The 13,791-nt window shown below is 30.8% G+C and overlaps 1 protein-coding gene across 11 annotated transcripts in view; it reads left to right on the top strand.

Annotated features, from left to right (window-relative positions):
* LOC111680750 (uncharacterized protein CG43867) overlaps positions 1-13,791 on the top strand; it is a 49,302-nt gene that overhangs the window by 28,095 nt on the left and 7,416 nt on the right. For 3 of the 11 annotated variants that reach the window (XM_046945802.1, XM_046945800.1, XM_046945801.1), the window contains exons 2-8: positions 4,255-5,460; positions 7,302-7,539; positions 8,775-9,148; positions 9,213-9,635; positions 9,714-9,993; positions 11,079-11,191; positions 11,262-11,471. In XM_046945802.1, the coding sequence (XP_046801758.1) occupies positions 4,255-5,460; positions 7,302-7,539; positions 8,775-9,148; positions 9,213-9,635; positions 9,714-9,993; positions 11,079-11,191; positions 11,262-11,471 (2,844 nt within the window). Of the gene's footprint in view, positions 1-4,254; positions 5,461-7,301; positions 7,540-8,774; positions 9,149-9,212; positions 9,636-9,710; positions 9,994-11,078; positions 11,192-11,261; positions 11,472-13,791 lie in introns of all 11 variants that reach the window. The other 8 variants (XM_046945809.1, XM_046945811.1, XM_046945807.1 and 5 more) reach the window with 5 other exon arrangements.

Below are 13,791 nucleotides of genomic sequence, written 5' to 3'. Positions count from 1 at the left end.
CTAGACTATAGACTAGACTATAGACTAGACTATAGACTAGACTATAGACTAGACTATAGACTAGACTATAGACTAGACTATAGACTAGACTATAGACTAGACTATCCATATTCTAGTCTATAGTCTAGTCTATATTCTAGTCTATATTCTAGTCTATAGTCTAGTCTATAATCTAGTCTAGTCTATAGTCTAGTCTATAGTCTAGTCCATAGTCTAGTCTACAGTCAAGTCTATAGTCTAGTCCATAGTCTAGTCTAGTCTATAGTCTAGTCTATAGTTTAGCCTATAGTCTAGTCTATATTCTTGAAAAAAATGTACTAGACTGTAGACTATTGACTAGACTATGAACAAGATTATAGTCCAGAGTAAGGAATACTTTATGAACAAGACTATAGAATTTACCATAGTCCAGACTAAAGTCTAGATTATAGTCTAGACTAAAGACTAGACTATAGTTCAAACTAAAGACTACGCAATTTTACCACACTAAAGACAAGACTATAGCTCAAAACTATACACTACATTACTAAACAGTTACAACATTTTTCCCCATTATTTTTTTCACCCTGACAATAGTTTTTAATCGCATTAAATCCTTTAAGTATACTATGCATATAAATTTAAATAAATTCTACGTAAAGTATGCATGTCATCATGTTAAAATCTTGCCAGACATAATAAATAAGAAAATCATTGTTAAGAATTGTCAATAGCAATATTTATAGTACTATGTAGTGTAATGTAAATTATTTTACATTTTTTTTCTTTTATATAGAAAACACAATTAGGAATGTGTTAAGAGCCAAAAACTATGCTATATAAAAAGAAAATAAGACATACTTTGGCGGCATTTCTTTTAAAACTATAAAAAACAATTGTTAAACTCCATAAAATTGGCTAGACAGTTAATACAAAACAAGGTTTTGTACTTTTGGCTGTGATGGCGTCTTGATTTTGAAACTAGGGGGGAGGAATTTCAAATAATTTATGCATAAAAGTATGCTATGATATTTAAAACAAAAATTTTAAGGCGTTTTTTTAGTTTGGTTTTTTATATAAATAACTAAAACGTTTTATTAACAAGCAAAACTTTAAACACATTAGCATAAGTTTTGGAGAAAAGTTTTTTTTGTTTGTCTATAGAAAATTAATAGCCTAACTATTAGGCTTAAAGTTAAGACAAAAATCTTTTTTCTAAGATTTTTTATTTAATAGCTTTTTCTGTTGTTTTCATTGAAAAGTTTTTGTGAAAGCAAGTTTTTTTTTGCAAAAGAAAAATTACTTAAAATAAAGCATATTATAAGGTGGCATGTGTAATCAAGTTACAAGTAAAAACTATTGCATATTTTATGCAGTTTGTTGAACAGAAATGTTCTAAAGTGTTTTAAGTTTTAAGACGAAAAAAGTGTAAAGATAAAAGTTTTTAATAGAATTGTTTATTTGAAAACTTATAGAAACTGCAAAAGGTTTGGAGTTGAAAGCCTTTTGATCAAAAAACATTTAAATATTAAATATAAAGAGGTTCAAACTATAGTCTGGACTAGAAACTAGAAAGTTTTAGAAATAGAGCTTAAATTACATTTGACAATAGTACTTTATAAACCATGCTATTAAGAAAGCACCTAAAAATATACCACAAATTAACTCAAAGATTCAATATACAATTCCCCCTAAATGTAGGCTTATTATTTAAAACTCAATTCAAAATTTCGTTGCAAATCCCTCTCACTCTCTCGCTTTTCACACTGAAATCTCCTTTATTTACTTTAATATTTATTAACGCCACTGACCCTATTTTTTCCACCCGTTTTGCAGCAACCATAAAATCTTAGTTTTAAACCAAATTTTATAGTCTAACTGACAGGCTGCATAGTAAAACATGTGTTTAACTTGTCATATAAATATCTAACTTTATGTATTCTTAAGAATTTAGCAAAAAAATTCAACATTTTATGGTGTTAATTTATGAATTTACCAGCTTTCCTTAAGCCAATGCATTTTTGTTGGGGTAACAAAAATATTGCATACACCAAGGCTGCAATGCTAAAGGAAATAGAAATAGAAATTTATAAAAGTGCCAACAAGATGTTAAACAAGAAATTTATTATGACATTTTAGAAAATTCGTAAGAAATTTTAAATAATTCTTGAAACACTTTTTGTAATATTTTTTACAAATTTCTCATATTTTGTTGCCTATTTCTAGGTGCCAAGTAATTTTTATATTATTTTCTTATTTTGCTAGTTTGTTTTTCACTTCTACAGCAACATTTTTATGGTCTTACTAAAACAAATGTTTTAAAATTCATTTGTTTTTTGCTTTACATTTTGCGGTTTTTTTTTTTCAACTAAATTACTAAAAAACACTGCATACTTTACACAGCAAAAAAAGGATAAAAACTTAAAAAATGTATATGTATAAGTTATGTGTTTAAGCTTGTAATTAAGACGATTTGCGCTTGGTGTTTTTCTAAACATGCCAAGAATTATTCATGGTTAATTTGGTCATAATTAATGTTTTGCAAAAGAGGGAAAAACATATTATATCAAATTTAAGAGGTGACCAACGCAAAGTTTTTCTTTCAAGGATTTACATGTGGACCGCATAGTAAACTAGACGAATCACTTGACTAAAGAATAAACTATAAACTAGACTATAGACGAGACTAGACTACACACTTTAGTCTATTCTATGGATTACATTATAAACTGGACTACAACCTTGATTATAAAGTAAACAAGATCAAGTTCTGTTCTAGTTGTGTTCCAGTTGTGTTCTAGTTATGTTCTAGTTGTGTTCTAGTTCTGTTCTAGTTCTGTTCTAGTTCTGTTCTAGTTCTGTTCTAGTTCTGTTCTAGTTCTGTTTTAATTCTGTTCTAGTTATGTTCTAGTTCAGTTCTAGTTCTGCTCTAGTTCTGTTCTAGTTCTGTTCTAGTAATGTTCTAGTTCTGTTCTAGTTCTGTTTTAATTCTGTTCTAGTTCTGTTCTAGTTCTGTTCTAGTTCTGTTCTAGTTCTGTTCTAGTTCTGTTCTAGTTCTGTTCTAGTTCTGTTCTAGTTCTATTCTAGTTCTGTTCTAGTTCTGTTCTAGTTCTGTTCTAGTTCTGATGTAGTTCTGTTTTTATTCCGTAGACCATAATCTACACTATAGTTTAGTCAATAGTTTATTAGTCATGTAGTATACTTTTAGGCGTCTTCTGCATCCATTTGGTCCTCCTTTTATGATTTCTTTCTTTACGATTGATGTTTCTATTACTACGTGTTTAAAATGTAAATGTTTCTTATCTTTGTTTTTAACTTAATTTTTAGAGTTAAGTTTTTTCATCCATTTTCTTATTAGAACAAGCTCTAAGGATTTTTAAAAGGATAATGCGATAATTACTAACAATACAGATAACAAAAGAAGTAAACATTTTTTTTGTTAAACAAAACTTTTTAAGAACTTCAAATATCAAGAAAAAACTTATTCCCCCCAGTAGCTGCATTAACATTGTAAAAAGAAAAATATATATTCCTAATGCACGCAGTCTTAGCAAACACGCGAATTGTTTAATTACTTTTTTTCGCTCCTAAAAGTATACATTACATTACAATGAAAAGTAACATTGAAAGTAAAGAAATTTTTATAAGAACTTAATTTTTTCCTTTAACAGACGTCTAGCTAAGTTGTTAGGCGAGAATTTGTTGCTGTTCTTTAAGGAGTAACGGAAATGCAAAGTTTTTTTGTTTCCGAAGAAAGAAAAAAAGACATTAGGACTGAAGCGTGTCTGAGGTGGCGCAGCTAAAAATGTATGAATATTTTATTTGATGCGATACGATACGGGAATTTTGAAAAATAAAGGAATTTTAAATATGTGGTAGATATTTTAACAAACAAATACTTTAAGGTTAGAAAAATAAAGCATATGCTAAGGCTACAATATGTAAAAAATTAAAATGAAGTATAATTTTGGGGTTGAATTCGATGAAGCATAATTTTAGGTTTAAACAAACAAATTATTGTTGTTTGTAGCATTTAGCAAAAAATTTACTTGTTTTGGTAAAAAATGCAGCATAATTTTAGGCTTTAGCATAAAAAGAACAACTGCAGCCTAATTTAAGGTTGTAGAAAACAAATTATATTTATTTCTAACATTTTGTAATACATTATAACAAAAGTTTAGCATGTCTTTAGACTGTTGATTACCATAAAACCAAAGTCTACATTTAGGCAATCATATTAATCTTGATTATTTTTCTTTTTCCGTTTTCTTTTAGGTGCGGGCTATGGAACAAAGGTTGAGTGAATGGCCAAAACCTCCACCAACCACAGCCAACACCAACAACAGCTCATCGAATCATCAAGGCCAACAGCAGCAGCAGCAATCAACACAACAACAACAGCAGGCTCAGCAACAAACTCCAGCCAATTCAACAACTTTAACTGCCAGTCAACAACAATTATCCTCAAGTCTTCCAGATGCTGAAAAAACTATAAATTCCTTGGAATACCAAGTCGAAGAACAACGTCAATTGCGTTTGCAAGACGCCAAACAAATCGAAGCCAAAGCGGCCAAAATCAAAGAGTGGGTCAACAATAAACTACGCGACCTCGAAGAACAAAATCAATTATTGAGAGAACAAAATCAAAAGTGCAATCAACAGTTGGAATTATTAAAAAACTATATAGCCAATCAATCGAATAGACATAGTGTTATAGGTCCCGTTAGAAATAGTTTAAGTTTGGATGTGCAAGATTTTGCCGCCTCCAAAGAGAATCGTAGACGTAGCGAAAGTTTAGATACCCAAGAAATCATTAATCGTCCCCTAACTGCCTCTTATCCTCATCATCAGCATAGAAGAAATCTATCCATGGAGCCCACAGAGTTGGAACGTAATCTTGTGGCGGCTGTAGATGGTCTACAGTTAGCGCCACTGGCTAGCATATCAAAACAGGCGGCTTCGGTTAAGAACGGTCGACCCGATAGTTCTGATACCGACACGGCTCATGATTATGCCGAAATCTATACACCCTCTTGTGAGAAAATGCCAGCCTGGATGAAGAATAATCCAGCTTTAATGGCTAGTGGTGGTAACTCGAGTACTACCACTACCACCAGTGAAATGGGTGGGGTTCCTAGGCCCCCTACACCTCCTCTACATCGTTTTCCCTCATGGGAGGCTAAAATCTATCAAGTCGCCAATGATGGTTTGGCGGGAGCTTCCGAGAATGGTGGTACTTTAGACAGACATTCTCAGCCACCACCTCCGCCACCCGATATTCAGGAATCTACTACTAGTGCAGCAAATAGTCACTCTAATACCTTAAATAATACGGGAGGTCATCAGGGTCGTCATACGCCCGCTTCTCTGAATGAGGGCACCACAACGCCCTTAACACCTCAACTACCTACAAGGCAACAGCAGACGGCCAGTGGAGGTTTCTGTGATATATCAGTGCCCGTTTATGCAACAGTTAAAGGGGTAAGTAGAATTGATTGAAATTGAAAGCACAATAGCAAATTTTTTTTAATATCCATCGATTTTATCAAGTTTAGAAAATATATCATTAGATTTTAATGAATTTTCTTTAGATAAGAATATTAGTGTTTTAAAAGATCACCAGATTCTAATGAATCGTTCTTTAGAAAAGATTATAACATATTCTGTTGAATTTTAGGAATGATCATTAGATTCAGAAGATCCTTTCTTTAGAAAAGATTATTCTTATGAATATTTTCCTTAGAAAAAATAGCAGATTCTGTGGAAAAGAAGATCTGAAGATCCTTTTTTAGAAAAGATTATTCTTATGAATATTTTCCTTAGAAAAAAAAAGCAGATTCTTTGGAAAAGATCGGCAGATTTTTCATTCGAATCTTTTGTTGGTAAAGTTCACAAAATGTTTATGAATATTTCTTTAGAAAAGAAAAACAGATTCAAATGAATCTTTTATTAGGCAAGATCATCAGATTCTACTAGATCTTACTTAAAGAAAGTTCATCAGCTACTGATGAAAACTTTATTTCAATAAGGAACTTAAGAAAAGATCATAAAATAACAAGAGCGATCTTTATTTAGTAAAGATCACCTGATCCTAATGAAAAGTTGTTGTCATCAAACTCAAATCAAATGATGATCATTACGAAGAAATAAAACGAGATCATGATATTTACTATAGAAAAGATCATCATTACTACCGATCTTACTAACGAAAATATCATCATTTTGCAGTGATCTCTACTACAGAATAGATTATTTTGGTGTGACGATATTAGAAACGATCTTATATTTATAATGATCTATTCTGTAGAAAGGATCATATTACCGATCATCAGTTTTAATACCAAAAGTCATTAGTTTTCTACAAAAAATATATTTTCAAAGAAAAGATCATCAAATACTTAAAGCGATCTTTCTTTAGTAAAGATCATCTGATCCTGATGAAAAGTTCTTTAAAAGATCATTAAACTCGGATTAGATTTACTATAAAAAGACAAAATATCATAATTTTCTAATGATCTTTACGAAGATCTTTGTTATATCATAATTTTATAGTGATCTTTTATACAATAATTTTGTGATAATATTTACAACAAAAAGATCATGATATTTACTATAGAAAAGATCATCATTACTACCTATTTTACTAACTTACTAGGTTTAATTTAAATTTTGTTTAATTTTGTTTACAACAATTTATTTTAAACTAATGTTGTTGTCTGTATGCTATGCTTGTTTCGTTATTTACAACACCCTTAAGTATGCTTTAAAAAATGATGTTAAACAAAACAACACGTTTTGCTGTCATATGTATGTATATATTAAGAGAGAACATGCTAAAAATATATGTTCTACATTATAAATGTTTTTTAGGTTGATGGAATTTATGTTATTTTATTCCAAAAATAAAACAGAATTTTAAATTTTAAAAAAAGTTTAACATCCTAAAAATATGCCACATATTTTTACGATTTACAAAAAAAATCCAAAAATAATAAAATTTTTTATAGAAATAACAATAGAATGAATCAAATTTAAAAATTATTGATTGACAATATATATTAGACAGCCTAAAAATAGGCAAGAGATATTATTTTAAAGTTGTTAAGTGGATAAGCTTGGAAAGAAAATGTTAAAGGTCGTAATAATGTTTCTCTCAAAATATTTTCTTGTAAATAATAACAGCTGCACGAAAAGAGAATTTTAAATTTATAGAATACCGTTTTATAAGCCTAAAAGTAGGCTATAATTTAAAATTTAAAGAAAATTTCTTGTCGCAGAGCAATAATCATTATATTAAATAAATTTTCTCTTCTTCATTACAGCGCGCTTCTCAAATACGTTCCATGCCCTTTACCGGCGACTCTAGCGATGATTCCAGCGATGGTGAAGATCATGCCGTTATGCTTACCCATAATTCACACAACTCTTCGAGTACCGATAATACAGAGACTTCAACATCCGGTAGTGCTTCCAGTCCATCAAAAAGTTGTAAAACTTCATCATCTTTAAGTCCCGCTAAACGTAGCGGTTCGGAAAGTCCTAAAAATACTAAACCAAGAGGTATGTTTGCATAAAATCTTCTCCAACACACAGAACCCCTATCACTACCCTTTCTGTACAAAAAAAACATACTATCTCCTTCTCTATATTGAATGCGTAGTTAATGAATTGTTGGTAGATTAACAAAAAAAAAACAACCCTTGTAATGAAATCCGAAAAATTTGGAAATGGTAACAAGTAAACAAAAACACTAATTGACACTTAAATCCCCGAAATGTTAAACCCCTTCCTCAAAAATCCCTTTAAAAACTAATAATTTTTATTTCATTTTGTTTGATTTTTTTAAGTAGACTTGGAATTATATTTATTTTATTAATAGTCCAATTTTAAGTCCGATTTTGATCAGCAAAAATAAGGAACTCTTCTATACAAAAGATCATCACTCTAGTTCTGTTGTAGTTCAGATCTAGTTCTGTTCTAGTTCTGTTCTGTTCTAGTTCTGTTCTAGTTCTATTCTAGTTTTGTTCTAGTTCTGTTCTAGTTCTGTTTTAGTTTTATTCTAGTTTTGTCCTAGTTCAGTTCTAGTTCAGTTCTAGTTCAGTTCTAGTTCAGTTCTAGTTCTGTTCTAGTTCTGTTCTAGTTCTGTTCTAGATCTATTCTAGTTCTGTTCTAGTTCTGTTCTAGTTCTGTTCTAGTTCTGTTCTAGTTCTGTTCTGATTCTGTTCTAGTTCTGTTCTACTTTTTTTCTAGTTCTGTTTTAGTTCTGTTCTGATTCTGTCCTCTTCTTGTTCTCTTCTAGTTATGTTCTAGTTCTAGTTGTGTTCTTGTTCTGTTCTAGTTCAGTTCTAGTTCTGTTCTAGTTTTGTTCTAGTTCTGTTCTAGTTCTGTTCTAGTTCTGTTCTAGTTCTGTTCTAGTTCTGTTCTAGTTCTGTTCTAGTTCTGTTCTAGTTCTGTTCTAGTTCTGTTCTAGTTCTGTTCTAGTTCTGTTCTAGTTCTGTACTAGTTCTGTTCTAGTTCTGATATTTTTTTTATTTTACGCATGATTTTTATATTTTAATTCCTGATTTTAAACCTGCATTTTATTAAGTTTAATAGCAAACTCCTTAATTCCTTAACACTTGAATAATATACCAAAAACTTTAAATACTAAACAAAAACTATTTAAATTTTTACATTAAAACCACCAAAACAAATCCATTATTCACCTAAATGCAAATGCATGTCACTGCACTCATCACTCATTCCCAATCGATAAACAAAAAAAACCAAACTCTCCATTTTAACACAACCTCTAGTAAATCATCTGCATCAACAAACTTCTCATAATGAGTTTAATCATCATACCATGCCCCTGCCCTATACACACTATCAAACACATTTACACACTAACTCTAATCCAAATCTTCATAAATCACCATCACAAACCAATCCAGCACAATATCATAGGCTTTCGTCTGCCAACAATCATCATCTACGTGTCCCTCACCATCCTATGCGTGGCACAGTAATTTCAGATATTTCATTTGAATCAGGCCTCTCCGACGATTATGCTCTGCCCCCCGATGCGGTATCGGAATCCACTTGTCCCATGGATGCTAGCATGCCCTCGCTATTAATGCGTCAATCTTATGTGGATTCACCCAGTAAGAAATTGGAGTCATTGGAAAAGGTAAGTGGTGTCAAAAAGGGAATTTATGAGAGTGATATATAGCTAATTATTTGTTTGGACCTAGGCTGGTCATTTAGCTAAGCTGGGTGGCAAATTGAAGACCTGGCGTAAACGTTGGTTTGTTTTAAAGAATGGCTCTCTCACCTACTGGAAGAGCCAGCATGATGTCAATCGCAAACCTCAGGGTCAGATTTTATTGGATGAAGTGTGTCGCATTAATAAAGCAGAGGGTGCTTCCACTTTTGAAATTGATACCGGTAAAAAAGTATACTATTTAACTGCTGATTCCAATGCCACTATGGATGATTGGATCAGGGTTTTACAAAATGTGCAAAGAAGAAATGCCACCAAATTGCTGTTGAGTAGAGATGATCAAAAGCCCACTTTACAGGGTTGGGTTACTAAGGTCAAGAATGGTCATGCCAAAAAATGTTGGTGTGTTTTGTTGGGCAAAATGTTTTTGTATTTCAAGGCACCCAATGAAACTGTAAGCATATTGGTTTTGTATGTTTTGGACTCTTTTTTAATTTGAATGTTTTTCTCTTCTTTGCAAAACTAAAAGCAGAATCCTTTAGGTCAGATAAATATGCGTGATGCTCGAGTTGAAGAAGTGGAACATGTTTCCGATTCTGATTCGGAAGAAAGAGAAGATCCTCAAAGTCAAGCTCATTTGACAGTAGCCATATATCCGGCCCATCAGGGTCCTACTTATTTGATATTACCCGGCAAGGCAGAACGTGATAATTGGTTGTATCATTTGACAGTGGTATCAGGTGGTGGACCTAGTGCTGGCTCTCAATATGAGCAATTGGTTCAGAAGTTAATGGAAACAGATGGAGATCCTAGTAAGTTTTGTATTAGACATATTTGTTTAGAAAAGATCATTATAGAAGAAATTTTCTAAAGAAACGATCACTATACTCTGATGAAAATTTCTATAGAAAAGATCACCACGATCTAAAGACATTTGCTAAAGATCCCTGTATAATATATAGAAAAGATCTGCACAATCTGGGGAAATTTTCTATAGAAAAAATCACTACAATGTAATAAAAATTTTCAAAAGAAATGATCACTACAATCTGGTAAAATCTTCAATAGGAAGGATCACCCGTTACTGATTTAATTTCTATATAAAAGATCATCAAAATTTGTTGAAACTATTCTACAAAAAAGATCACTACACATCTGATGAAACTTTTCTACAGAAAAGATTACCACTGACTGGTGATCTTTTCTGTAGAAAAGATTCGAATGAAATTTTCTATAGAAAACATTACCACAATCTAAAGACATTCGCTAAAGATCCCTGTATAATATATAGAAAAAATCTGGGGAAATTTTCTTTAGAAAAGATCACCACAATCTGATGAAATCTTTAATGGGAAGGATCACCCCTTATTGATTAAATTTCTATATAAAAGATCACCCTAATCTGTTGAAACTTTTCTACAGAAAAAATCACCACAATCTGGTGCAACTTTTCTACAGAAAAGATCACCACTAACTGGTGATATTTTCTGTAGAAAATACTCGGATGAAATTTTCTATAGAAAAGATCACCACAATCTAAAGACATTTGCTAAAGATCCCTGTATAATATATAGAAAAGATCTGCACAATCTGGTGAAATTTTCTATAGAAAAGATCACCACAATCTGATAAAATCTAAATAGGAAGGATCACCCCTTATTGATTAAATTTCTATATAAAAGATCGCCATAATCCGTTGAAACTTTTCTACAGAAAAAATCACCACTAACTGGTGAAATTTCAAATAGAAATGATCAACACAAAGTTTTGAAATTATCTTCAAAATCAAGTGAAATTTCCTACAGAAAATAAGGCTCCAAATCTAGCGAAATTATCCTTAAAAAAGATCACCACCATTTGCAAAAATTTAATAACTAAACTCTTCCTTTCTTATTAGATTGTGTTATATGGCGTCATCCCATATTGCTGCATACCAAAGATACCATATCTGCTCCTTTAACAACTTTACACACCGAACCTATGCATCCAGAAGCCATTAAACTATTCAAGGTATTTTCTATACAAACATATTCTTTTCTACATAAACATTAATTTTATTCCTTTCCTTTACCCTTTCCAGAGCATTCAACTATTTATGTCTGTGGCAGTCAATCAACCGGGTATTGATTATCATGTAGTCTTGGCACAAAATGCTTTACAACATTGTTTGGATATGCCCGAATTACAATCGGAAATGATTTGTATTCTTATAAAACAAACATCTAGACATACGGGCCAAAAACTTAGTGTTGGCGTCCAGGTAAACAAGAAACTGGGCAAGCAAACGCGCGTAAGTTTTTTAAGTTGCAAAGTGCTTCTTTATTATTTTAGTTTTGTTTTTACCCAGTTTTTATGTTTAATTTTTAGAATTTTAGTTGAAAATTTAGTTTAGTTTTAATATCTAATACACTAATCCATTTTTTTAGTTGTAGAAAAATAAATGTTTAAAGAGAGAGAGAGAGTGAAAGAGATAAAAGACAATGTCTCTGTAAATATCTAGGACTCTCTCTTTCTGCACCTAATTGTAAATAAAAGAGAGGGAGAGAAAGTATTAAGACTTGACTCATATCTAAAGTCTAAAGATTGCCTTAAACTTTTAGAGAGATCACTACAATCTGAATCTAATAAATTTATCTACAATCTGGTAGATCACTACAATCTGAGGATAAATTTCTATAGAAAAGATCACACAACTGATAAAATTTACTGTAGAAAAGATCATCACAATAATCAAATTATCTGTATTCAGGTGACCTTTGACATAGCAAAGATCATTACATTCTAGCTTTGCATTGTTGATTTGACTCCCAAATGATCACCTGAATCTAATGAAATTGTATAAGATCACTACAATCTAAATATTATCAAATAGTGGTGATATACTACAATCCAAATATCGTCATATAGTGATGTTTTATATAGAAAAGACCATCGTATTGTAGTGATCTTTTGTATAGAAAAAACATTGGGGTGAAAAAGAATTGAAAAGATCACTACAAACTAAGATAAATTTCTATTGAAAAGATCACACAACTGATAAAATTTACTATAGATCAGCACAATAATAAAATTAATCTGGATTCTGGTGACCTTTGACATTGCAAATATCATTATATACTAGCTGTCATTGTAGATATTTGACTTGTTAATGATCATCTGAACCTTATGAAATTATTTTCAAAAAGATCACTACAATCTGGTGAAATATTCTTATGAAGTAATATTACTACTATCTGGAAAATATTTCTATGGAAAAGATCAGTACAGAAAAGATCACCAGATTGTGGTTATTATTTGTTTAAAAAATTATATAGAAATGATCATCTGATTCTTGTAATAATTTACTTAGAGAAGCTCATGACATTGTGGTGATAATTGTAGTGTTCCTTTACATAGAAAAATCATTACATTATGGCGATCTTTTACATAGAAATCATCATCACATTAGGTTGATCTTTCACGTAGAAAATGTTATCAAATTGTGGTGATCCTATAGATAGAAAATATCATCACATTGGGGTTATCTTTAGAAATTATCATCTGATTCTTTTGATATTTTACTTAGAGAAGCTTATGAAATTGTGGTGATGATTGTAGTGTTCCTTTGCATAGAAAAATCATTACATTGGGGTGATCTTTTACATAGAAATGATCATCACATTAGGGTGATCTTTTACGTAAAAAATTTTATTAAATTGTTGTGATCCTATAGATAGAAAAGATAATCACATAAGGGTGATCTTTTACATAGAAATGATCATCACATTTTAGTGATATTTTACATAGAAATGATCATCATATTGTGGTAATCCTACACATAGAAAAGATCATCACATTGTGGTTTTTTATTTACAAAAGGTGATCATATTGTTTTGATATTTAATATACTAAAAAATATCATATTGTAGTGGTCCTTTGCATAGAAAATATCATCATATGTAGGCTGATATTTTATATAGAAAAAAATCATCAGATTGTGGTGATCCTTTACATAAAGATCATCACATTGCGCTGATCTTTTATATACCAGAAGATCACAGTTTTGTAGCGATCTTTTACATAGAAAAGTATACCAAATTGTGGAGATATTTTACATAGATAAGATCATCAGATTGTAGTGATATTTTACATAGAAAGGATCATCACATTGTGGTGATCTTTTATATACACAAAATACCATTTTTTAGTAATTCTTTACATAGATAAGATCATCAGATTGTAGTGATCCTTAAGATATAAAATATCATCAGATTAAAACGATCTTGTTTCATTTATTTATTTTTTTTTTTTACATTCACATTGTGCTGATCTTTTAGACAGAGAGATATTCTATAGAAAAATTTATTGAACATATTCAAACGAAATCTTCTTTAGATATAACTCTTTATAGAAAAGATCACTTGATTGCTAAAGAAAAGATCCCTTGACTGCTAAAGAAAAGATTATTAGATAGAACTGAAATTTTCTAGAGAAAAAATCGTTAATTTATAATGAAATTTGTCATGGTTTTTAGATTCTAATAAATTGTCCATAGAAGAGATCAGTAGATTCTTATAAAGTTTTTTGGAAAAAAGATCATTAGATTTTAATGAAATTTTCTGGAAAAAGAT

Source organism: Lucilia cuprina, chromosome 3 (assembly GCF_022045245.1).
Source record: "Lucilia cuprina isolate Lc7/37 chromosome 3, ASM2204524v1, whole genome shotgun sequence".
In the NCBI taxonomy this organism is placed as follows: domain Eukaryota; kingdom Metazoa; phylum Arthropoda; class Insecta; order Diptera; family Calliphoridae; genus Lucilia; species Lucilia cuprina.
Note: the sequence above shows the minus strand (reverse complement) of the source record. Positions and strands in the feature narration are given on the sequence as shown.